A 26928-nucleotide genomic window follows, 5' to 3' on the forward strand; every position below is an offset into this window, starting at 1 on the left:
ACACAACACACTTGTGTAAGCGCCAGCATATGTCTCCGTGTCCAAGGACAGGAGAGATAAGAGCATCCGCAGTGCTTTCCACCACCAAAGTATTGTTTTTGTTCTCAAAGTGTTGACAGTGCCTGGCTCAGTGTGTGACCCAGCAGCTAACAGGGTATAAATCATTAATGTCCCTTCCTCACTTTGCTCAATTTAGCATCTTTTGTTCGTGATGTGTTGTGAGTCCATCTGCAGGTGCTGAGTTAAATGTCAGAAAGACCAGCTTTGACTTTGCTCTTTATGCAACAGAAATTACCACCACATAATAATAATAATTAGAAGAAGAATAAACATGCTAATCACAAATGAATTGCTATTAAAACGGTCTTTTAATGGTAATTGCATCAAACTCTTTCATAATAAAAGCCCCAGTAGTTATACGCCGCTGCAGCAGATCCCAGTCTGGCGTGTGACCATGCTGTGACGGAAAAGCCCCCTCTAAGCAGCCTTCTAAGTGGGCCGTTTCCCCCCCGTTAGCGCTCTCTGTCCCACAGGACCAGACTGCCGCTGCTCACTGGAGGCTGCCAAAAGACTCCGGCTCACAAGTCCAATCCATAATATCTGCACTCAGGCGGAAGCCACTTTCGTAGACGGGCGGCGGCAAGAATCTAAATGCCAGACACATATGTGCATAAACACACAGATGCTTTTTCCCCCCGTCTTATCCGGCCGCTGCATCTCCTCTTTTCTCTCTTTTTCATACATGTATTAAGTCAAACAAACGCCTGACCATTTCTGATGTGGGCCAAGGTCGTTGTCAGTGGTGACTGTCGTGGTAATTGCTTCCTCATACACACTCTGCTGACTAACGATGAGACGTGCCAGTTTCCCTCCCGAGGTTTTGGGCAACCTCCCCTGTCACAGGAGTTACTCCATCCCCGGGGTTTGGCCACGAGGCCGAGAGGCTTGTTGGAAAAATACCACACGCAGGCAGTTGGGGCAGATTTAGCGTCAGTTTTAGCGCCAAGTCTTTGTTCAATCAACGGAACATTCTAAAAAACGCAGCTGCCTGATGGTGATTTCCTTCTCCCCCCGAAAAAAACAAGCACACACGCAGTTGGAGTTTAACAAATACATTTGCTAATTGCTTTTCACAATCGCTTCACGCTTTCTTTTGATTTCCAAGAAATCTTTTTCCCCTGGTGCTAAATGCCAGGCTGTTTTCGCAGCTGTTGTGTTTCTCAGCTCCGCTCTGTTCCCAACAGTCATCTCTTTGTGAACTGATTTGAGAGGAAAAAAGCAGCGAAATTCCTCGGAGCTCCCCAAATCCTGGGAATTGTAATGAAGTGGTTGCTAGGTTGCGATCTATAGGGCCTATTGTGGGCTCCTGTATGGATTCAATGGTACGTCAGGGAGCAACAATGACCTGCAACGCACCCCCTGCATTCCACTGCTTTTCAGGATTGTTCAAGTGGAGTGGGGGTTTTACCCAAAATGTCTTATTCCATGATTTGGTTTGCAAAACCGAAATCCGGCTTGTTTATTCTCTCTAGAAATAAACAAAAACAGCAGGGGAGAAGAAAGTTGTCCAGCTTTTCTGTTGAAATCCCTCTGAAGAGAGACTTTCAAGTCAGAACCAAATAACATTAATTGAAGGAGCGTTAGTGATGACTGGACGATCTGCCCGTCATCACTACCTGTCTAGGAAAGAGGACATCACAACACTGGAGTTTTCTGGAGTCGCTCATGTCTCTGGGACACAGTTTCCTCTGAGACTCGGTCCTCCTGCCACTCATGTTCTTTGAAGTTGGATTGAATAAGCATGAGTGTGTGTGATTTGGTGTCGAGGCGCCGATGAGGCATTATCAAACTTTTTATCCTACCTGTGGAAAAGTCTGTTTCATAATAGTTTCTAAGTTTGGATCTACACTAAGTCAGTTTTCAATTTATTTATTTATTTAATTTTGTTTACTTATTCAAGTTTGCCTCCCAATGGTAACAGAGCGTCACGCTTTCCATAATTCATAAGCAACTAAAACCTGTTCTAAAAAGTAGTTAGAAACTGATGTTTTATTACATATTCTTCTAACTAATTTACCCAATCACACTAGCCCTGAACTGTAATTAGACATGACCGGTTTTTTAATCAGTTTTAATACTTAAAACAAAATGTTTTACCATTTTTCTATGTAGTTTATGCTCCTGATCTTCACTGTTATGCTTCTTTTATCTCTGTGAAGCACATTGAATGACCTCTGTGTGCGATAACATACACAAATATATTCTCCTTGCCTGCCTTCGAGATTAGACTCTCAATAGGGGAATAATGAATCTGATAGTGAATGAAGCTTAATGTTGGACCTGTGGTTATATATTCAGTTAACGTTGTCGCTTCATGAAGCCAATTTCAATGTGACGGTCTCATTTTTTATAACTGATCTAATAGTTAAACAGTGTAGAGGTGAATACATGAAGGAGCTTAAAGCAAATGAAGCCGTCTCCCTCAGCTCCCGATCACTGTCACTTATTAAATAGTGATTTTATTCGGCTTATCTCGCCCTGCTCTGATGTTCATATTAAAAAGAGAATGACCTCTCGTCTCCCCCAGTTTGATCTTGTCATCTATTAAGGTCGTTTTAAATTCATAACACTGGGATCAGAGCCAGCGCTCCGCTTCCTCATTTTGTGCACATGGCAACAGAAACATCAGCGCTCCGTCTGACGCGTTCATAATAGACGGCAGAGAGCAACGCTGACTGGAATTTGTCACGCTGTCTAAGGAGACTGATGAGTCTGAAATGCAAACATCCAAACCGAGGAGGATTTGAAATAAAGACTCTCCCTCTGTCTGTGTGGAGCCTGAACTTTGCAGTAGCTCTGCAACAGCATTTAAGGTGCAGTTTTAAAGTTTTAAGACAAACCTTTGAAGAGCATGTTAGAATTTAGAGCTTATGTCAAATCGAGTCAAGACTGAGTGTGGTACAATAAAGAAAACATGAAGAGAGGTGAAATAATGAAATAAAATATAAATATAAGGCTTTGCATGCCTGTTCAATCCACATATTAGTCATACACTTTTCATTACAGCTCATGCATTATTCCTAAAGTCTGTCTTCCTAAATCTCTCAAACACGATTCAGAGAAGTTCAGGGTCTAAAGCAGCAGACTCCAGTAAACTGAGCTCTTCTCTGGGATGTCTCCACGCCTCGCTGGAAGTTTTCTGAGCTGATGTGCTCGGGTTTACAGGGGGAACTTTAGTCATCAGCTCTTTGAGTCTTTGTTCCTCTGTTGATACCAGGACAAAAACAACAACACAACAATGCAAGTGCATTATAAGCCTGAATATTTCACAACACTTTGCACTTAAGCAGAGAAAATATAAAAATTTCATACTTTGGAGGAAGTTGCAAAATCCCATTTTGCCGCAGCAGAACGCTGGCATGAAGTGTGAATTATAAAAGAGCTCAGTGTGAGAGTTGTGACACTGATGCGTTAGTAAAGGTAGCCGCTTGGCTGTGCAGGTGTGTTAGACTTTGTGGTTTGTGGGTCATTGGTGTACAGAAAGTGTGTCTCTTCTCACCCAGACTGGGATTTAACTGGTGTTTTGTTGATGTGAGTGTGTTTTCTCCAGATGTCGTTTCTGGCTATGTTTCAGTGCTGCACACTTAAATGACTAGTGTGAGCTTAGCAGCTAAAGGCCTCAGTATGCAGTACTGTTAGGGATGCGTATCAAGAACCAGCACTAAATTGGTACCGCCTCCTTATTGGTCAGTCTGAACAAATTGGGCTGCTTTTGATATTTCCTGTTGCGTTCATGGTTTCCGCTTTGCATCCCACTGCTGCAGAATATTACAACCACCGCTTCAGGATTCGGGCAGATGGATATTAGACCCGATGCTTTGTACAATGCAGGAGTATTCGCAATGCAGTGTGTTATGGGATTTTCAGAGACATTGTCTCCTCTCTCTGAGCCGTGGTGCGGCTGTCTGTCACGTTTGGGGAAGTGAGGGAGCATTGGCCGAGGTCAAAGGGTTCACTCCCTATAGACGCCCCAGATATGAGACTGCGTAAGCAATACTGTCTCCAGAACTAGAAAGCACATTTACTTGTTTAGGAACTAGCAAACCAATGGACTAAATGATCTGGAAGTGTGACCACCGGAGAGGAGACTTGAGAATATGAGAGGACATCACGCACAGTTGTTGTATTGATGGATTCTGAGTATCAATAAGTATCTGTATCAATTAACAGTTTCGTAATAGTATTGGTATTGATAAAATCCTAACCATACCCAACCGGTACAGTATGTGTAAGAGTCACAATATATTTACCCATTTGCCACACACACACACACATACACACACACACTCGAGCACTAGACCGTTACATTAGTCAGTCTCAGCTGTCAATCATAACCTTTCACCCTATTTTTATAACATGAAATAACTTATTAAAACCAAACCCACAGGAACATGAACAACTGATTTGAGGTCAAAGGAGAATTATAATGATTTATGCTATCAGCTGCTCCTTTGCTAATGAATGCATTCAGTCGTCAGTTTGAGCAGACAGGTCGTCTGGCAGGTTGATGGCCAGAAATTATGATGCTGCTCAGCCTTTCTTTGTATTGCCTCATCTCATTATTCCCATCAGAGCAAACACTGTGTCCAAAATACAAGTGGGGTTTTCATGAGCATATAGTGCAATAGAGGGAAATGAAGCCCATCTGGTTTTTGGATTCACGCTTTGACGCTGATTGAATTTCAACACTGAACAGATTCACTCTGCAGCAGGAACTTTTCTCCATCCCCTCCTCTGTAAACCCTGTGTAGCATTTCTCTCTCTCTCTCTCTCTCTTGTGTCTCTGCGGTGCATTTCCTCTTCTCCCGCTCTTTTCTCTCTTTAATCAGCTCACTCTGGATCCAGTTCTGTATAATTAGAGACCGAAGCGTTAATCACCATGCATCCAGGGCAGGGAGAGCCGGGCATTTCAAGCAGACATGAGAGAACGTATGGAGACGTAGAGGAGGGAACGCCTGTGACAAATAACAGCTTCGTCAGTGTGCACACATTCACACACACAGTGAGGACACATCCTATTCACACAGAACAAATAAAAAGCCCAACTAGTCGTGTCCGGTGGGTTTTTGACTTGTTCATTATGCTCAGCTGCTTGTTGCATGATGGTTTTGTGTCGCTGTGTTAAAAGGTCACAGTTTGCAGGAGGTCCTTACACAACAGCGCGTCCTCACCTCCTCTCCTCCTGTCTCCTCCCATCTCCTCACCTCCCGTCTTCCCTCGTCTCCGTTCTTAATCTTTGCCCTGTCTCCATGCTGGCAGTCCTTTTGCTGTTAAACATTTCATCCTCTGCTCCCTTATCATATTGTTCTGGCTGGAGAGAAGACCATTCACTTTTAATGTAAGTTCACATTTTGGCAGAGTGCAATAAACATCAGAGTGGACGTTTGTTATTTTCGGTCCAACTCTGCTGGCTCCAGTAGGAAGTGCTGCTCTCTGCAGGGGTAGTGAAAAGAAGAACATGGGCCATTGACCTGGGCTTCATTTTATTTGCACAAAATGTAACATGGAGAGATCTGGAAATGAAATGAAATTGGAAAGTGCTCATAAATTGATTTTTTTTATTGTCAAACGGCCATGTGAAAACATTGAGACAGCTCATAGCAATAAACTTACAGAGAATTAATTGAATCCGCAGCTCCAGTCAACTTTTCTGAGATTTGAAGTGAGTTTCAGGGTCATCGCCAGTTTGAGGTTCATAGACTGTGTAAAGATAAAAGGCATGACTGCTTGAATTCCCCAAATTATGAGGAAGGGAGTTTCTATGCTTCTTATCTTATCTCCTTTTGCACAGGAAACACACCATTCCCTTCGAAAGGAAAGGAAAAAAATGCCATCCTGCAATTCATTGCTGCAGCAACATTTAAAGTGACACAGCATCTCTGTTGCACCTGGACACACTCACGTTAACGGCTGTGTTATTCTCCTGCCAAGATGTAAATCCTCACGATTTTATGAGCTCCTGATTTATTCTCTCACATCTGTGCAGTCAGGAGTCACGGCTAACCACTAGCATGCTGAACTTCAATATCATGATCAGAAATGAATACAGATGTTAATAAAATGATCATAACTAAACAAAAATCTAAATATCACGATCAGAGCTAAAAAGAAATATAAATATTATGATTGTATTTGAAGGTTTTCTTCACATATATTCTTCAGGTTATTATATTAGCTTAACATCATGGTCCTGGTTTGGACCGTGTGATTATTTCCTACTGTAGTTTGAAATTCCTTGTGTGTCACTTACTGGGTTTGTCTGATTTCCTGCTCTTCTGATTGGTTACCCCTCCCTCATGTGTTTCAACCTGTCTTTAATTAGGCCTCAGTTTGTCTGCTCCTGCTTCAGTTCAGCTTCCAGCTGTGTTGATTGTTCGTCAGAGGTTTTGGCTTCTTTTTCCTGCTGCATTATTTATGTAAGGCAATTCGTTTTTTTCAATATCCTCGGCACCTTCCTGCCCTGTTAATGCCGATGTAATGCTAGTTGTACAATAAGTATAATGTGTATAAAACAGCTCCATCTCGAAACCAAGCTTTTTGTTTCTCACCTATTGGATGGCTTCGGCCCTGCAGTGCCGCCGCAGGCCTTGATAGCTGTTAGCTCGAGTTGAACCCAGCTTGACTTTTAAAAAGTGAGGCTGATGCGAGTGGACTGATCCGACCTGTGAAGAAACGTGTTCGGTGCAGACACGGCTGTTGTGAACCACTCAGCAAACAGAGCAGAGGCAAACCAGCGTCCTCGCTTTTTTTACTTCAAATGTTTAATTCAGTTGGTGCATTTTGTTTGTGTGTCCTTGAGAAGCTCAGATGTAGTTCACCCAGCGATTTAGACTTAAACTGGAAATCAGTTGGATTTTGGTATTGTGTTTTAAGGGTTTGCTGTTTGTCTTTGTCATCCATTTTCCTTGTCCTTCCTGTCTCTGGCATTCAGTGTTGAAGGAATGTTTTATCTTCAGTTGGCTTGGCTGCGAATATTCAGCAGACTTTATCAGGGCTCATACGTGAGCTGCCGGTTTATTAAAAGGTGCTGATACATTAAAGTGCAGCGCAGATCATGTTTTAATGCTGAAGGATGTTCCCACTTGTGCCCTTAGTTCTGTCATCGTGCCAAATGTGCTCAGGACGTACGCTCTGATCTGTCTCACTCCATATGCAGTGTTACTAGAGTGTGTGTGAGGGGGTTTCTGTGTGTATGAGCACGTGCTTGTACACTGAGGTGAAACCGTTGGTTAGTTATCATTTAATTGTAACTTTCAGGGGAAGGTTTCACAACTTTGCTCCTTCCAGCCACTCTTATATCAAGATTTGTTGCTTTTCATCGTATGACAATGCCAGTTGATGGAATATATTTGGACTATAAATTGTGTAGGCCTTTTTGGTTGTATACAAATAATCCAAGCATGTGATGGACAACGTAATTTCACTATTTATTATTTTAACGTGAACTCGTGATATAAACAAATATTTGGTCACCCAGGTTTGTCCTGTGGATATTTAGTGTAAAAACTCTGCAGTCCAGCGCTCTCTGGTGGACAGATTGGGTACTGTGCTGGGGCTTATTGTTTGACCACCCTCTGTGAGCAGGAGTCTGATGGGAGGTTTTGGCGTTTGGTTTTGGTTGTATTTTGTTTGCCTAAACTGTCATTTGCTCATGTATGTGAAATAAACTTATTTTAAAATTGCAACTTGTGTGGGTTTCTGTTCTTTGTGGTCTTTTCTTTTGTGCATCCTTCTGGGTAGTGGGGGCTTGTCCACTACCAAATTAATACATTAATTATGGTACAGTTTTGTCTTTGTTGTTATTCCATTCTGTTTGGCTTGTGTTATTGCTACCTCTTGTGAAAATGGATATACATTGATTGCTATTGCTTTGTTTTTCAAAACCACACTCGGCCTACTTGTGTAAATGTATCTGTAAAGCATTGTGTGATTCTTGTGATTTTCGTCCGAGGGTTATATGGCTAGATCTTTAGTCTCTGTTGATTTTGCATTTTTGTTCTCATCGGAAATTAATGCGTCTTTTATTTAAAATAAAGAAATCCCTTGATATAGATAACGTATAACTATCTCTAATACCATTTTTTTTTTGTCTGCTCCCTCAGTATGAATTTAAGGCCAAGAACATCAATAAGAAGAAAGTGAGCATCGTGGTGTCTGTAGACGGAGTTAAAATCCTCCTGAGGAAGAAACAGAAGGTAAGAATATAGTGATGAATTCCACCTGAGGGGAGAAATTCTCTTTTAATATTTCAGATTTAAAGCTCTCCAGCTTTTGCGAATGAGGATAAATGTGATTTGATGGCCTTATTTCTTACAGAGGAAAGAGTGGACATGGGATGAGAGCAAGCTGCTGATCATGCAGGATCCAATATACAGGTCAGTCACACTTCTGTCTGTGCTAAATGAATGGGGGTTTATACTGTATTCAAGTCATTATCTTTGCATTTTTGCACTTAGTGGATCAAACATGCACTCGGTAAATAATACAGTGGAAATTGCCCTGTAACTCTATGAGCTGAGGCTTTAGGCCATCGTACATTCTTCTATTCAGGACTTGATGCGCTTGAATGTTCTATATAAGCTAAATGCAGTTACATGCGAAAGCCAGCATCATGAAAAATGTAAACTCTGGTGCATTTAGTTGATCGAGCATACTGTATGTTAAGTATGGGGGTGGGGGTGCTCTTCTCAGATTGTATTTGGTGTTTTGAGACAAAAGTACAACAAAGTTTCAGCCTGACAAATATCACAGTAAGCAATCTTAAAGAAAATGTGTTGTCACATTTTACTGAGTTATACTGTGGTGGAGCCTGTCAGCCAATCATCTGCCTGCCTGTGAGGCTCTCAGTCACTGATCAAAATAATACTAGATGGAAATATTTGAAAAATATAATGGAAGATATTCTATTATCTATTATATAAGTGATTTTTGGTGAGAGCTGTGAAACTGTCTGTCTGTTTTGACATTTCAGAGGTCAGAAGCAGTGGGTAGCTACCTTAAAGTGACTTAACATTAAATATCTATGTACTCTTAAAGGTTTGAGTTGTAAATGAGTCATATACTGTATCTGTGGGATGATCTGAAGCCACACCCTATGTGATTGTGTGATAAATATAATTGTCCTTGTGTGCGTTTTTGTGTGTGCATGTACGGTGAGACTTGTTACTTTTGAGAAAATAGTAAATCACGTCACAGCTTTAACATTCTTTGGTGTCTGTAACTTTTGCTCAGTATATAAATTTGCTGTTGTGTGTTGCAGGATTTTCTACGTGTCTCACGACTCCCAGGACTTAAAGATCTTCAGCTACATCGCACGAGATGGTTCCAATAACTCCTTCAGATGCAACGTGTTTAAATCCAAGAAGAAGGTACAGCCGAACACTTCCTCACTGTAGACGTGCACCTTCAGATTTTCTACCTTTATAATCAAAGCAAAAGTCCAATAATCAAATATTAATTAACTATTTGACTATTGGTACCTGTTTATCTGTGTTAAATATCAAATGAGCCAGCAGGTCATTAGTTTAGCTTTGACTGAAACTACACCTGCCAGCATTCATAGAACTCGATCAACATTCCATATTTTATTTAATCCGGGGAAAAGTGCAGAAGTTCTTGTTTTACAGACGCATATGTGCTCTTTCTGTTTCTTGGCTGGGAGCAGAGACTTCCTGTCAGTTTGATCAGAAGCTGAGAATTTTTAAGCGCACATGATTGGATACAAGAGTAAAAAGAAAGATGTGATTAGATGTGAATTTGCCCAGAGCAGCACAATTTGATGCAGCTTTATCGTGTGGTTTTATGAATCTGCTTTATAAAATGTACGGTGAAATGAGAGAATGGTGGAAAATGAAGAGAAGTGTGTAGTCAATTCTGACATCGGAGGCTGAGATGGATACAAATGCACACATGGGGTCTCCAGTCTGTGTTTATCTAAAGCAGCTTACAGCTACTGTGCAGCTGGTGCCGAAGTCAAATTGATGCAAATGCCACAAGGTGAAAATTCACTTTGCTTTCTGTCTGAACCACAGACTGTAAATCAAGATAGATGACATGATCGCTCGGTGTCTGGCTGCAGCATTGGTCATAAGCATTGCCTCCCCCATGTTAGTGGATAGGACATGGACCAAACTAAAAAGTCAGAGTACACGTCAAATACATTTGATAAAATGGTTCCTGTCATTTTCAATATCACTGTTTGTCGAAGTGTTAGTTTGTGGCAAATACGATTTTTGATGAGACTACTTTGCAGACTCTGGCTCTAGATGCACTAGATGGCAGCTTTCATGTCCAAGATATATTGGTTGCTTTGCTAGATAGTGGGAGGAAGTGGATACACGTCGTCCATCTTTATCAGTCAATGTTTAACTATTCATTTAACTCTGAACAACAGACTGTAATGTGAGTTTTTGTTTTAAGACGAGTTATTTTACAGCAGCATCAGGAACTTTAATCTAATGCAGCCCTGAGACATGTTAAGTGATTTATTTCCCCTTTTTGTGTCCAGCTGCTTGTGACTGAAGGTTATCTGTAGTCTGCATTCTCCATTATCTTTTTACTCCATAATTAATTTCCTGAATTTGTCAGCCGAGTTAATCAATTTTAGTTTTTTAATTTGATCTTAAATTTCTTGGTGTTAATATCAGTTAATATCCGGTGGCTTCGCACTGCACATTAATGGATGCACTCGAGGTGAAGGATCACGACTGCACATCTCTCTCTACCTGTCTGAAGCTGTATGTGTGAGTTACTGCAGTTGTTGCAAGTCACGGCTGTCTTGGCTCGGAGGTCTGCGAGCATCAGTCAGCTGTAATAATGATGTCCTGCAGAAGTGAAGCCAAGGATGATGGCGTCGGTGCACATTAAGTCTGTCCAAAGTGGTAGCAGGTTGTAAAGGAACAACACCGATCAGTGCTGTGGTGTTTGTTTGAGTGATTAAGATGCATTCTCTCTGAATACAATAAAAACCTTCACCTGTCACCTTTTATCTATGACATCTCTCCCTCTTTTCCCTGTCAGACGCAGGCCATGCGTATAGTGCGGACGGTGGGTCAGGCCTTCGAGGTGTGCCACAAGCTGAGTCTGCAGCACGCTGAGCAGGATGCAGACGGACAGGCAGACGGAGAGAGTGATAAATCAACAGAGGAGCCCAGCAGTGATGGTGAGCTCTACCTGAAATGTTTAACCCTTAGCTGCACAGGGTATTTCTGCACATATAATTTTGAGTAATAATATCACAGAAGATTTTCATGACTACAAAGTGTGTAATAAAATACAAATGATTTTTAGAGAATATTAAAAGATGCTATTTAAAGTAGGCACTAAAATCCTTTAAACTTTGTAAAAATTATCTGATACCTGCTTCTGTTTAGTCATTTTTTGTTCAGGATACCAAATAATTGTATTGGACAATAAAACAATATCAATAATAATCACAATATTTACTTTTTTTATAAATGGCAATATAACACACAAGTCCAATATATTTTAACATATTGCTTATGTATCGTGCACAGTGAGGAGGTGAAAACATTACTGTTCTACCTCAGGATTGTAAATCATACTCTGCTCAAAGAATTTAAAACTCTAAGCTTCACTTGGGAGAGTCCTGATACTTTATTTAATATAGGATAGGGCGTTAAGTTAATAACTTTTGGATCTTGGTGAAGAAATCATCATCTGAACCATAAATCAAGATAGATGACAGGTGTTATGGAAGTTTTCTGGAAGCTGGTGAAAGGAGAACTCGGCAGCAGCTGATGTCTTATACAATATATGTTAATGTGGGTGTATATTTATACACAACACAACCATTGTTCTCAGAAGCATCTTCTGTTTACCACTGGGCCTGAACAATGTTGTTGTGTAAACATGGTGTTTATGAACCTTCAATGTGTTTACATGACAACCATCCTCCACCTTCCCCTTCAGTTTGATTACTGCCTCCTTATGGTCTAATTGGAACCATCACACCTCGGTAGCTCTTTAAATTAGCTCAGAGATCTATAAACATAGATGTCTGGTCAAACTAGAGTGTTAAAATCTAAGACATAATCTTGATTTGAGTGTTGCTTATAAATGCCTACAAGTTACAAGGTGGAAAGAAGTAACTGGATTCTAACTTTCACATCATGGGGCAGCAGCAGCAGAGGGCGGCTGTCACTGGTCCCAGTAATGACCTTAATTTGCACTGTGGATGAAGGGTTAGCTGACATTGGGCTGGAGTTGGTGACAGGCAGAAGAGATCGTGAGAGTAAAATACTGTGTGCTCAACATAGCATTAATTAAAGGTTTAGTTATATAAATTAAGGCATCCAGGTCTGTACGGCTTTCCTTTCCTTATTATTATTGTACCACTAAGTTGGATTTATCAGCTTTTAAACGAGAGCTAAAGTCCACAAACTGCTTTCATGCAGTAAATAACATGAAATGTGGCATCAGTGTAATATAAAGGTGGGTTCTGTATATATATGTCATAGTAATGATACTAATTTGATGAGCATTGTGTGATTTCAATAGAAAAAATCCATCTTCACATGTGTTCGTATTGTATTTTGAATTGCATTAAATTCGTAGCCCTCAGTAAGTGTTAGCATAATCAGACCTTATCTTAACAAGAGCCCTCCAATATTCGGACGATCAGTAGCATTACATTTGAATTTGTTGCCATCAGTCGGTCAAGTTTGCTTCACCTGGAAAAAATAGTTTTAATAAAAACTCTTGTAAAACAATTTCATTCTGTCCAGCTCTATTTATTAAATAATCTAACAAACGTATTTCATTGATCTTTAGAAAGGGACAGCCTGGTTTGCAGTTTCCCCCATTCTCCATCTTTGTGCTGAGCCAGGTTAACAGGCTAATGATGATAGCTTTAAAGTCTAGACAACTGGGAGTTATCAGTCTTCTCTAGAGACGGAAGCATATATCCTAAAATCCTTTTTTTTCTTCTCTTATTAATCAAAATGTTTAAACCAGAGGCTGATGGTTTCTTGCTTCTTGTCTTGTCCATTTCCCTCTACAGGGCGTAAACTGACGGGAGCAGAGCAAGGGGAGGAAGAGGAGGAGGGCAAACACGGAGGAAGACGAGGAGAGGATTCTTTGGCCGGCACTTCACTGTGTGAAAAGGCCGTCAGTGATATTCTGCAGAGTCTGGCTGAACTGAATGTGGTGAAACCTGGACAGACCATCATGGTAAGATACAGTTGGGACACACAATATTGAATTGCTGAGGTTAAAAAGATTAATTTAACTTGTGTCATGGGTTTGACACTTTATTTTTCTATTTACTACTACTATACATAAACGTTTTATATGAAGGTGAGAGTATTGTTGGTTTCTGTTATTGTTTAGGGTTTTAATAAACCAACTGAGCTGCAGGTTAAATGCACTTGTTGAGAGCTTGTATGGGATTATAGTCCCCTGGTGATGTGGTTATGTAAATATGTGTCATCTGTAGAATTGATTTTTTTATTCCATAATCTGACCGAGTGGAAGCATGTAGATGTTTGCCCTCCATGGAGATGAAGTGCCGCGAATAGAAAATGGCAGGAGTTGAAATCCTGTCTTCTTTGTCGCCCCCCCGCTCAGCTGTCCAATCACAGCTGACCCAGTTCCACTGTCAGAAAGGTGCAGGGGGTTTCCAAAGTGGCTCAACCGTCCGCCAGGGGCTTCCGTTGAACCTTTTACAATCCTCTTTTATTGTGGCAGCATTTCTTGTCACGGCCAATGAACAGCTCAAGGCTCACAGCAGCAACACTCATCATAAACACCGCACTCATGACATTTACTTCTAATTGTAGCTGCAGTGAAAGTTCCTCTTTATCAACACTGGAGGGGAGGTAACACCAGCACCCACTTTTGTTTTTCGTTTTGCTCCCGCCTGCTTCTGTCCTTTCAGCTACAGGATATCGACTGTGCTCTGTTGATTCATTATTTTGGCTGGAGTGTGTTTTGATGCTATTATCTGGGCACAGCGCTGCCAAATGGATCATTAAACTATCAAAGTACAGCGCAGTGCTTTGTCATCTTCTGCAGCACCTGACCAGATCATTGACTACAGCTCTCATGACTTCATACACAGCTCCAGGTTGTCAGGTGAAGCTGCAGACATGAAACGGCCCGGTCACCCATGAGTTAGATTAAACAACTATATCTTGGCAGACTCTGAATCCTTATGAAATCAGGAACTGATGATATTTTGAGTATGACAGGGTTAAAAAGATGTGAACATTGCAGGCTTCTAGCGTGTCATGATCTGCTCATTTTTGGATTTGTCACCAAAGCGAGTGTGGTAGACACAGCCATGCTGATGAAAAAAAGGAGAGAGAGAGTGGGATTTGAGTCGGGAACCTGAATATTCCTGCTGGCTGTAGAAAGGGGCCACTTAATCCCAAAACCCCCCAATCTGTTCCCTTTTTGATTTTTGAATAACGGCACTATAATCCCACGAAGGGTTCAGGAGCATCTGCTCCTTGCAGATAAGCAAAGAAGTGAGGGAAGAGATGAAGCAAAGAAAGGGATGAAAGGAGATGAGGATAACGAAAAGGGAGACTGGCCAGAAGATGCAAAAATATACAAGATGCTGTTACAAACAAGCGACGCATCGAGAGACAAAATAAACATCTCAGACTGTCTGTGGTGGTTAAGTCACAGCTATTTAGTCCAATTAGTATTTAAACATTCAATTCAGTTTATAATCATATGTCTTAAATATTGCTTCTGGAATATCTTCCATGTGTTTGCTACAATCTGATGTGCATACTACTACAGTTGCTTGGATGCTTATTGACTCATAATGGAAAAGTGTCAATTAAAAAATGATTTCTTTGTTTTCTCCAAGCCTCGATATTTTGCCGTTCATGTACATCAAGGCCATGCTTATTGAATAGTTATACTCAGAATTTGGAAGTCCAACTAAAATGTTTACAATTGTCGATTTGTTTTATGTTAATCAATTGCAGGTCTCATGATTCCCATATCCATTCTGTCATTTCACCAGTATATTCATTAAAAATAACATTTAAGAGATTTGAAAGTTTCAGGTTTTAATCTGCTCTTTAGAGACAAAACCTTTGAATTTTCCAAAATGGACTTGGTAATCATAGAAGATGAAGACAAGCTAAGGCAGCCCCTCTGATACAGAAGTGAATGTGCTGCACCTTATATTGTGCTACTTTGCCCTCTAGTGGTTTGATGAAGAAAGCAATTGCATGACAGAAGCGAGATTTTATGTAATTATGGAGATATACTTTCTTCTGGATACATGTGCTATCAGAGATCTAGAAATTGATCTAAAATCCACAAAGGAAGGACACTGAAGACAGTGTGTGGTATAATGAGCTAAGAGATCATTCCACTTCTGATGAGGAGTTACAGTGGGGAACTCCGGGGGGCTCCAGATCAGTGGCTCTCAGTCCTGGGCGGCTTCTATCCGACCAGTCTGTTAATTGCATTGGTCTGGTGTCTGATGTCTAAAAATGGCTTCTTATTGCCAGGATGAAAAATTAGTTCTAATCGCCCAATGTTGAAAACCACCGGGCCTTTGATTACATTTAAATGTTCAGGTTGAGTGTGTCAGGGAAGATGATTGAGATTTATACGCATGACTTCAGCTTCGTCATTTTTGCAATTTCCCTTCCTTCAATAATTTATTGAATTTGTCTGTCTCTGGACAGGACCTTGATCGACGGTCCGTCTTCACTGTGACGTCTCAAGGCATCACTCCCAGCAGCCCTTGCTCTCCGTCTCTCACTCCGCTGGCGTCGCAGCACTTCCTGCAGCTTCTTCAGCAGCAGCTGCAGCAGCAGCAGCAACAGACACAGGTGGCCGTCGCACAGGTGAGGAGCAGACTTCAACAACCACTGCTGGTCGTCTAAAAAAGCAGATTTAGATATGCACAAAAACGCATCACGAGCAAAGTGAGAATCTCTGAACAGTCTGTCTGAGCTACAGTACAAACTGTAGCTGTAAGTAGGTTATTTTCACCAGTAAATATAACAGTTAGTGTTTTCAATCAATTATTTTGGTTAATGAAACATCAAACTTCTCCCAGAGCCCAGATAAGGACTTGTATAGTCTGCGAGGGACAATATTTTGTCTAGTTTGACCAGTTACTTTTGAACAGGCTTTGGTTTCCCGCAGGAGTGGAGAGCAAGCGAGGTGAACTCATTGACCGTAATGTATCAGCTATTGGCTTTTTAATTAATCTGCCTTCATATTCATATAGCTGTTAATTGAGATAAGTAGAAATGTCGACTTTCACAACTCGCTAGTTTAGAAAAAATCTGGTCCTACATGTTGTCTCTAAACTCCAACTTTAGTCAGTGGCTAGTCGGACTCTAAATAGTGTACAGAGAACTGAAGTCAGTCCTGGCACAGATATATACTGTCTACACTGTAAGCCCCAAAATATTTCCCATTTCCCCAAGAGGATCATTTGTCATCAAACGATCGACGATCGACTCCAAGATCGTTTGACAAGTCCAAAATGTAAAGATACTCTAATAACTTATGCAAAAACATCCATCCTATAATCTTTGTTTACTTGAAAAATTACAATTAAATGATTACCAAAGTTATTTCGAGACAATGTTTCTGTCACCTGACTAATCACTTCAGCTCCCCTCAGACTGGTTCATCTATAAATTCAGAGCCTGAGCCTGAGAAGTTGATCCTGACTTATATATAAAAAACACCTGTGGCGTCTTCTGCATGAAGTCAATACACAATAATGGATCTTTGTTTGGAAAATCCTTCAGGAAACCACAGCATGAGATTATGATATTGATCAATTTATTTATTCACAATAAAATCTAGGTAGGTTGAGTTTTCCCCTAGCACTGTGTGTCTTGTACTGACGGTGTTCCACTAGGGGGAAGCAACAACACAGTTATGCAAGGACAGGTGGTGCAGTATTGGAGAACACAACCTGTGCTGAAATTAAAAATGCACAAATGTTTGTTTAACATCTCAAGAGATTCACAAGCTGTTGAACAAAATCTGAGGAACTGCAACAGATTCATGTTTACTTTCATATCCGATGCTATTGATTGCGCTGCTTTATCAGATCAACGTCTCTGAGGGAACCCTTGACTCTAAAACCCCGTCCTAAGATTACTTTGAGTCTCCCCGTCCTAAGATTACTTTGAGTCTCAGTCTAAGGATTATAGCTAAGACCAGGATTATGAACCTGTTTTAAATCAATATCGTAAATCAAAAACTTGACTGTCATCGAGTGGGTACAGATAATAACCATTCAAACAATGAATCTAATTGCTATTGAATAAAATGTTCATTGCACAAACAACCTGCCCTTTTGTTTTCCTGCCACAGGTGCAGCTGTTGAAGGATCAGATGGCAGCAGAGACCGCCGCCCGTATGGAGGCTCAGGCCCGCGTGCACCAGCTGCTGCTGCAGAACCGGGACCTGCTGCAGCACCTGGCGCTGCTGGTGCAGCAACTGAAAGAGCTGGAGACCAGTTCCCCAAAGACGGCACAACCAGAGCCGCCCCAGCAGGAGCCTCAAGAGAACGGACACAGTAAGTTACTGCGGAGGTGAAGTAGAAGCAGTGGAGCCACTCGTACCAACTCACGACAGGTCAGGGTCCCTCCCCATATCTGCTGCTGTCCTCGTTACTCTCCCCTGTTGGCTCGGGGATGATGTCGACATGCGTGACACAGACCATGATCCCTCACTTACTTCCTGTCGGCAACAATTTCAGTTGTGCTCGATGGGGCAGAACCACAGTTTCCTGGAAGTGAAGTGCTTTTCCTTCTGCGCCACTTGGGCATGTTTCAAATGAACACTTTTTGTCTGTATTGAGACAAAAATACTGTCTGCCAGGAAGGAGCATAAGAAAAAAATGTAGATGCTTATTTTTAATGTTGAAAATGTTCTGGTCAGACGATAAGAATCACTAACATGCATTTTGAATGATTTGATCAACGACTCATATCCAAGTACAGTTGTGAACGCACCCAAGATGCTTGGAGTTTGCATTTGAGATTCGAACACTCAGACCACATTTGGAGGTGGTCTGGGACTCGTGGCCACATTCCTATTAGCAGGGTGACCCCCAAATGTAAATGCACTGCCTATTGTGTTTTTTCTATTCTCGTCAACCACTCGAGGAGCTTTACTGTACAAGTCCAGTTAACAGATTCACCCATGCAGCCCTTTTCACACTGTGCATACAGCTGTCAGGGGCACTTTAGGGTTCAGTGATTTGACCAAGGACACGCCAGCATGGGGACTGGATGATCCCATCGAATCGCCGACCCTCTGGTTAGTTGATGACCCGCTCAACCTCTTGAGCCACAGCTGTCATTTGTCCTGGGTCACATTGAAGGACCCTCTGCTCACTCGATCCTCTGACCTGCGTCGGTGTCATAATGAACTCAAAATAATTGCAACTTCCATGAGCAAGTAGAATTTTCTGTTGTCCTAAAGCAAAATTTGATACTCAATTTGTTTGCCTGTATATTGCATTAACTAAGACCAGACGTGACTCTGTGAGGCGGCACTGAGACAAAGCAGTGATTTTAGTAAACTGCTCATATACTTTCAGCATTTTGACTTGATGATGTTGCTAAAAGAAAGTCCGTGGATCGCTAATTGGTAATTAGATCAGCAATTACAAGTCGTTCTTAGGGGAATATCAAAGCCTGAACCAAATTTCACTGCACTCCGGCCAATAATTGTTGGCTTTCACTTAAAATCACAAATGTTACCATTATGCTGGTGCTGGAGGAGTAAATGGATCACCACAGTCATTGGGATAAATCCTCAGAGGACCCTGAATGTTGTCACTAGCATGGTTGATATAAGTAAACATCCTGTTGGTGTGTATTCAAGACATGCATTCTGACTTTGCTTTCAGGGAGAATTTTGATTGCAATTTTGGTAAAAGGATTTTATGAGAGATGCATTTACAGCAGCTCAAACAACATAGAGTCAGAATGAAAATGACCACACACACACACACACACACACACACACACACCTAATTCTAACCCTTATCCTAAAAAGTCTAAACTCTCAGTCAAACCCTTAACCCTATGGTGTTCATAAATGTAGATTGTCGGGTGGGTTTAATTGTTCTGAATAAAACAAAATATACTATTTATTATTTATGTTACATTTATTATTGCCCGTGCCCCTCATAGAGTTCATTCAGAGGGCTGCGTTTTAACCCCGACTTAAACCTAAGTCTGAACCTTCAAACAAGTGTGGTCGAGCCAAGTGTGGTCACTCTGCAGGGTCTATGCTCAAAGTGGTCCCCACAAAGATAAAAATGAAAAGTACACACATTTGGACCACACTGTATATAGAGTCATACACATCTTGTGTGTATGTGTGTGTTAAACCTGACTCATCATGTTTCATGCTTGTATTAATCATGGCAGACCCCCTGATAGAAAATGCTGCTGTAGCAAATCTCAGATACGGCTGCTCCAAGTGCTGCCACTAACACACTCTGTTCCTGTATGAGAACATGTTGTGGTTTGAGGTTGATTTTGACTTATCTTTTTTTTCTTATTAAGACTCATTTCATTCATCTATTCCAGATGCTCTGCAATCATCCGTCTCTACATTAGCAAATTCCCTGTCTCTAAATCTGAAGAATCACTACAACCAGACCTCTGACCAGCTCATCACCTCCACGCCGGCATGGCAGCTGCAGACCTCCCTCACGCAGGTGGACTGCGCCGAGTCCTACCTCAACCTGCTCAACCTGGAGAACTGCGGCACGTCTGCAGCGTCGATCAACGGGAGCCTGGACCCGTTCATCAGGGCCAACGGGGCGGCGGACGACAAGGAGAGGTCCTGCAATGAGATCGTCCCGTTCACATCGAGAAACTCTGACAACATGGATGAGAAGTAAGTCTGCTGACCTCCTGTTGATTGCAGAGAAAAGGATGCTTGTTATACATTCAGGGTATAGTTAAAAGAGAAATGTAACCTCACTTTCCGCACCCATGTGTTACTACTCTGACTCAGGAAAGTATATTAATGGATGGAGACCATTAATATACAGTATAATAGCAGTGTTGAAGAACGAATTCAACAATGTTCAGGACATCATGAGACTTTATTGCTTATTATTAATTGCAGGTAAAATGCTCAAATGAAAGTGTGAAACTCTTGCATAATAACCATGACATTTTTTTTAAATCCAGTGGAATATCCTATTTAAATCAGTCATTGCCATCAAAACAAGCATGTAAACGGTCTAAGTGGGACTACAAGAAAAGTTAGTTGCTCCTGTGTCCAATAAATGAAGCCCATGTTAAAACGTTTTCAGTGTGGGGCAGAGGTTTGGAGAGTAAGTACAGGACTAACGTTACATTGAAATAATAACTGTAAACACGCTGACTGACTGTGTATTGATCAATAGTTCAATATGTCCTGCAGTTGTCAGATGTTTCTATACAAATAAAGATATTATTATTAATATATCTAGGAGGGCGAAGGGAGAGAAATTGGAAGAGGGCATAAGTGGATCAGACATGGACCTAAAAAGTCAAAGTACACGTCAAAATAGTTTCTCAAAGATGGTTTCTGTTATTTTAGCTAGTGGTTTTAATTAGTAACTTGATGCAATAAAAAACATCAGGATTGACAGCTGAGACTGACTCACGGTAGGTCTTGTATATATCAACAGTACCTCGATACTGCAGCTCCACTTCAGATTCACGATTGCACGGACTATGGCTCCAAATTACGTCAAGTGTAAAATGGCCCAGATACTTTGGCTCCATTTCTAACCGGTCGTGGAGATGCATCATCCTTCTTAATGTACAGTCTCTAGCTGTGTTTCAATTCGAGGGGCGTATCCTTCAGTGCCTGCATAGAGAATGAATGCAGGACCGAAATGAGACGGCCTGGTCTACAGAGACCTCACCTGTTCTGTGTCACCAGTCTGTCACGCCCATATGCTGTCGCCTAGCAACAGGGCTGCAGTTCATTGATTAGAAAGCACCCTTGTTTTAGTTTTTTTTAACAATGTGTATCATTAGCTGTTCGGTGGAGTGAATGCCTGATGCGCAAGTAATAGACGTCTTGTCCCTTGCTGGCCTCACTACCACTTTGAAGAACGGCTCATCAAGGAAGCGCAATGCACCTTGGGAAAGGTTGGACTGGGAAGGACCCACCTTGTGGAGCCTTCGTTCCTCTGGGATTAATGGAAGCATTTCTTGGCGGCATTCTGAGGAGCCTTTGAAATGGTTCAGCCTAAATATGTCTCTGACGTAACCAGTCTTCAAATGCAGCCTCTGAAGGATGCAGCCCCAGCATTGAGACACAGCTTATGAGTCATTTAGCTTTGGGGCACAGTTTTGTTTTCTTAGCCAATATTTGTTTACATCCTGGCATGGTAGTTTCATTATGAGTTCGCCAAATCAGCTCTTGGCCATTTCTGTTTGCAAAGAACCATGTATGACATCACGGGATTACTTAAATGCTGAAAAAACGTAAACAATCCGTATGTGGCACCAGTCAGCTTGTGTTGGAGGTAACCACTCTACCCAGTGTGACATATGCAGCCTGTGGCTTTTACAGTTATTAGTGGAGAACAGCTCATCTCAGCAGAAACAGTCTGCAGCTAATGAAAGTGTGAGTATAATCAGGGGATTAGAGAACACCGGGACAAAAGGGCCGGGGTCTGACAAACAAAGAGGGGATCAGGTTTGAGCTTGAAAGAGCGAATCAGCGAATGAGATTTCAAACACGGAAACTCCATCAGCTTTACCTCCGTCCCAGTGTTTGTTTCCAGGCTTTGAAGAAGCCATTAAAAACATGTGTGGAGAGTAAAAACTGTAAATGGGAATCTTTTTTTTCCGGGGGGGGGGGGTATTCGTGATTATGGGTTTTGCTTTTCAGGGATGTTTGGTTCCATTTCTCATTGTCTTTCACATTTTATTTTATGAAGAGCTTTTTATTGTACTGAATGCAACTCTCTGATACACAAGCAACTTCTTCCTCAAATGCATATATGAAGTCGCAGCATGTAATTGTGTCTAAATGAGCTTTTAATCTCTTTAAAACTGTCACAAAGACCGGCTATGGTTAAAGAAACAGACTTCCTACATTAGATCAAGCCGAGCTCGCACACAGAATAATCTCTTTAGTCTGTTTCTTTTCCTCTCTCATTCTTAACTTAACTCCCAATTCATCTTTGCGCTGTATTTTTTTTTTCCTCAAAACAATCAGCAGTCATATTTCCAAGAAGAGAATGTGAAAGTTAATTTCTCGACAGACGAGGAAGAATACAGTGTTGGAATCGTCTCAGCGGTGTGGTGTGTTTGGCATGATCATAGATGTTGGAATTTTTGTGTGTGGGTCCGCAGCTTAGCCAGACTCGCATGCTGTGGTTTCCTGCAGCCCTGCGTCTCGGCCAATCCCAGCTCCCGTCCCCTTCACAACCTGAAACCCGACCCGCCCACATATGTCGGAATACATTTTTCTTATATAAAGGGGCAAAGAGGGGGAATAAAAGGAAAGACAAAAGGGAAATTCAGATTTCTTCCATAGAGAGACATTTAATTACTGTACATTTCCATCTGAAAATCAGTTTCATCTGGGGGGGTGTGGTGTGCCAGGCTGAGCCCCCTCCCTCTGTTTCCCTTCGTAGTTTAATAACAACCAGCGTCTTTTCTTTTCTTCTCCTCCTGAGCTTCTCTGCTTCACCACATGTTCTGTTTTCTGTCTCAGCACCTCAGAAATGCACCAATTGGGCAGTTTGTTATTTTTCTTTTTCAACCTCAAACTCCTCCTTTATTGGCTTGAATATGATGATATGATAAACCATATAATCCAACTTTATAATGCAGGATCAATCCAATGAATCATCGATCAAATGACCATAAATCCAATATATGAAACAAACAAGTTAAATTAATTATTAAAGAGGTATATCCAATGTTTTTGCTGGGAACATTTGTCAACTGTCAAAAGAAGAGGAAAAAAATCAAACTCATAAATTATGATAAATATCACATAATAAATTTAATCCAAGGTCATAGAAAATAATTAAAGTAAAACGGTGTCTGTATATGATTATAAAACTGACATTAAAAGAACCAGTCGAGTTTCATAAGCTGTATAATACATCCAATAAAGCAAAGGAAAATTAAAAAGCCGGTAGCTGGAGAAATGGAAACTCCGGCTCCATTATGTTATTGTGTGTCCCCCTCCTGCCAAACTCTTTGCATTACCTTGTTGCAGTCCACCTCCTCTACCCTCCTTCCACCGCCCCCAGATTTTTATTGCTTCTATTTGCTTTTGTTTTCTGAACTTCCCTAGCAAATCAATGTTTACAACCTGAGTGGCCATATTTTAGCAGAGGGCTACTCCTCTGCCATTCTCCCTCACCGTCTCTCCTCCACCTCTTCCTCAGTGCTGCCCATGCAGGGCGATAGAATCGTTTCAATTCCCATTATCAGTGCCCTTGAGCTCTACATCACACAAGCATTGCCGCCCAACATGGACCAGAGCCATGTGTGCGCACCAGCTGGGGCCTCGGGGACTTTATTGTATGATCACTGCATATGGTTTGTTGGCATTGTACTCAACACCATGAGTCACACTTTACACGACAAACAGAACAAACTAAGTAGGATGTTATAGTAGCCTGAAATTACATTTTGTAAATAAAACAGCCCACAATCTATTGGACAGCTCTGAGGCTGTACTTAGGCACAGCAGTACTTTTAGCTACATACTGATTGTACCAAAGCTAACATGCTGCTCCTGAGCTGGTTTAATGTTTACCATCATCCTGTTAGCTTGTTTGGCTTAAAAACATTTGATATTTAGTACTAAATGCAACTGGAGCTGATGAAGATTTCATTTGCCTGTGGCCGGAGACATTATGTTTTTGAGTTGTCAATCCATCCGTCCGTCCCATGCTTGAGAAGACGATAACATAAAAATGCCTTCAGGGAATTAATTTAAAAGAATAGTTCACCCAAAAATAAAATTCACTCATTGTCTAATCGCCACAATGTCAATGGAGGGGTGGGGGAAGTTGTTTGAGTCCACAAAAAACACTTTAGGAGTTTCAGGGGTAAACTGCATTGCACCCAAATCCAATACAATTGAAGTAACTGGGGACAACTTTTTAACGTTAAGACACAGAAAACAAACAAACACAAAATGCCTCCATGCTGCTCGTGTGGTGTAATCCAAGTGTCTATAAACCCCGAAATTCAGATTTGAAACTGCGCCATTTACACCATGTTTTAACCCAAATGTCCGTTCTTATTCTCCTGCTAGTTACTGCTGCAGCTATCGTGAGTTCTCACAGGATGAGATCAACGAGAACTCACGATAGCAGTGTAAGGAAATCACCAAAGCTGTTAGAACATTCAACTGCCAGTGGTTCTGAAGTAAAGGGACCAGGAAAGTCAGTATTTGTATCCGAGTGTGTGAAAGCTTGGTTGAATTTAAGGAGACTGTTTCACCTTAGCAGAGGTATATGCTCTGAGTGGCATTTCTGTTTTGGACTGTTACAATTCATCCTGTTGGGGAAACGAATGTGTGTCTAACCAATTTCACGGCAATACATCTTCAGTACTATTTGTAGAAATATATGAATAAAAACCACAAATGTAAACCTCATGGTGGAGCTGGACTAAAAGTCGGGATCACCAATAGTTCAATGGAGGGGAACAACATCTGGGAACCATGAACGTCTGTACATTAGGTGCCAATCCAAGTCATATGTGGTCAATGAACGTTTGTACCAAATTCAATAGTGATGCATCCTGTAGATGAGAAAATAAACACAATTGTCAACCTGATGGTGTTGCTAGATGAGAAGTTACGTATCAACAGGGACAATAGGATTCATCCTGTGTAGGAACGTTCCTCAGCAATCCATCGGATGGATTGATTCAGTGTTGAACCACAGATCCAGTTCAGCCCCACATTGTGATCCCTGGAGCCACGCTGCTAAAAACTGCAGCACTGCCCACACAGAGCATAAAACAGACATATGGTGGCCAGACTGTACGAACACACACCACTATATTACTCACAAGTGACTCATGTTTTCCTCTGGCATCGTATAGACTCCACTCTCTTACACTTGCTCTCTCTGCCAGTATTGTATGTTGCGTAACCCCGTCTTATCTCCTGTTCTATACCGTTTTTTTCCCTCTTCGTCATTAACGTCGCCCGTGTGTCGGAGCTGCATCGGCCGCCTCGTCAGTCAGTAATCTGATTGCAGTGATCTGATTGGAGTCTTAATGGAGGATGTTACAGTGCATTTGAAGCTGGATTCACACACAGCTACACACATCGTTCAGAGATGGAACGTGAGGTCTTTAAGAGGATTGCACTGAGCTTTAGCTGCTGTCAGACTCCTGTCTCGCTAAATGTGATACCTGAAGAGGTGGAGCGTCGACCTGACGAGTCACTGAATATTTTTTGATCGGGTCAGACAGGGTTGAGACGAGCCGGTTGAGAGTTTCCGTTTTGCCGACACTTGTATCTGACATCTACGCCTCTCACGTTCATCCACTCGCATGCTTAAGCGTCCCACAAACACTCAGATGGATTCTGTGTGTTAATTTCTTTGCAAAAGCAAGAAGCTTTTACAAAACACTCATATTGAGTGTCTGCTTTAATCCTTTTTAACTGTCAAGTAAATGATCATGCTGTGCTTATGAGAATGGGCATTTTGCTCTTTGTTGTTTTAGTGAATTGGAAAAGAGCTTTAGGGTTTTTGATACCTAATACATTGAATAATTTACAGACAACTTCTGTTTCAAAACCTGGTAACATTGAAAGCTTCGGTAAAATCTCTTGAGTCCAACTTACCTGAGTGCAAGTGTTTCACATGATATCATTTATAATGTTATTAATCTGCTGTGTGTTTTACTGTTGAAACTGTGTTAATGCTCTTCTCGGCCCAGTCCCTTTTTAAATATTTTTATCTCCATGGACTAACTTGGTTAAATTAAGGCTAATAATGATAATAGTATTTGATAATACTGAGCCCTTTCTGTGCTGCAGACCCCATGAGTGTTTGTTATAACTTCTGAAACACCTTTGCTGCTTTGGTCCCTGTATTGATTTTCATCTGACATTTATTATATAAAGGAGGATCAGCAGAGAAAAGCCTGGCACACACACACACTCTGTGTATTTTTAGGCTGAACTGACCGCTGACTGAGTCGGGAAGTTACACCATCAGTCAGCCAAATGTCGCGTGGAATAGAATGCCTTTACTGTCATTGCACAGCTGTACCCTGACTGTTGCATACAAAATACATAAAAAGACATGTAACAGAATCTTCAAGCAGATTTGGCACAAATGTGTATAAATTTGCATATTAAACCTACAATAAAACAAAAGGCAGAAATGTGTTTTCCTCATAAATACGTGTATTTATTATTCAGAGTACTGACTGTATAATAGTTGAAGTTCACAAATCATACCAATTGTTGTTTTTTTTTTTGTTTTTTTTACTCTTTAGCAGTTGCTCTTTGACCATGAATTGGCGTGAACTGTTTCTCTCTCTTGTTACCAAGATTGAGCCTCTGTCACTAGATTTACATTTTTTTCAGTCTTTAGCAACTTAATAAATCCAAGTAGCACCAAATGTGTATTTGAGTAAACCTGGACAGTAGCCAGTATTGCGTCACGAGCAGGAGGTCCGGCTTGCCCTCAGCAATGTAGATTCACTAAAGCTTGAAGCAAATCATTCTTCTGTTCGGTTTGTTGTTAAAAAAACGACCCACAAAATTATACGGTGTGCGTTGCTTGCAGCCCACTCATCTCAGTGTCCCCAGCTTGGATCTGTCTTTGTGGATTCTACACGTGCAGGTGCCAAGTGGGAAATGTTTAAAATGTTCACATAGTGG

The 26928-nt window shown here is 41.3% G+C and overlaps 1 protein-coding gene across 1 annotated transcript in view; it reads left to right on the forward strand.

Annotated features, from left to right (window-relative positions):
• si:dkey-34e4.1 (carboxyl-terminal PDZ ligand of neuronal nitric oxide synthase protein) overlaps positions 1-26928 on the forward strand; it is a 54435-nt gene that overhangs the window by 18654 nt on the left and 8853 nt on the right. The window contains exons 3-10 of the mRNA XM_061071011.1: positions 8163-8255; positions 8377-8435; positions 9320-9428; positions 11080-11221; positions 13082-13251; positions 15735-15896; positions 17392-17596; positions 19626-19938. Of these exons, the coding sequence (XP_060926994.1) occupies positions 8163-8255; positions 8377-8435; positions 9320-9428; positions 11080-11221; positions 13082-13251; positions 15735-15896; positions 17392-17596; positions 19626-19938 (1253 nt within the window). The remainder of the gene's footprint in view (positions 1-8162; positions 8256-8376; positions 8436-9319; positions 9429-11079; positions 11222-13081; positions 13252-15734; positions 15897-17391; positions 17597-19625; positions 19939-26928) is intronic.

The sequence above is a fragment of the Limanda limanda genome, chromosome 1 (assembly GCF_963576545.1).
Source record: "Limanda limanda chromosome 1, fLimLim1.1, whole genome shotgun sequence".
Lineage (NCBI taxonomy): Eukaryota > Metazoa > Chordata > Actinopteri > Pleuronectiformes > Pleuronectidae > Limanda > Limanda limanda.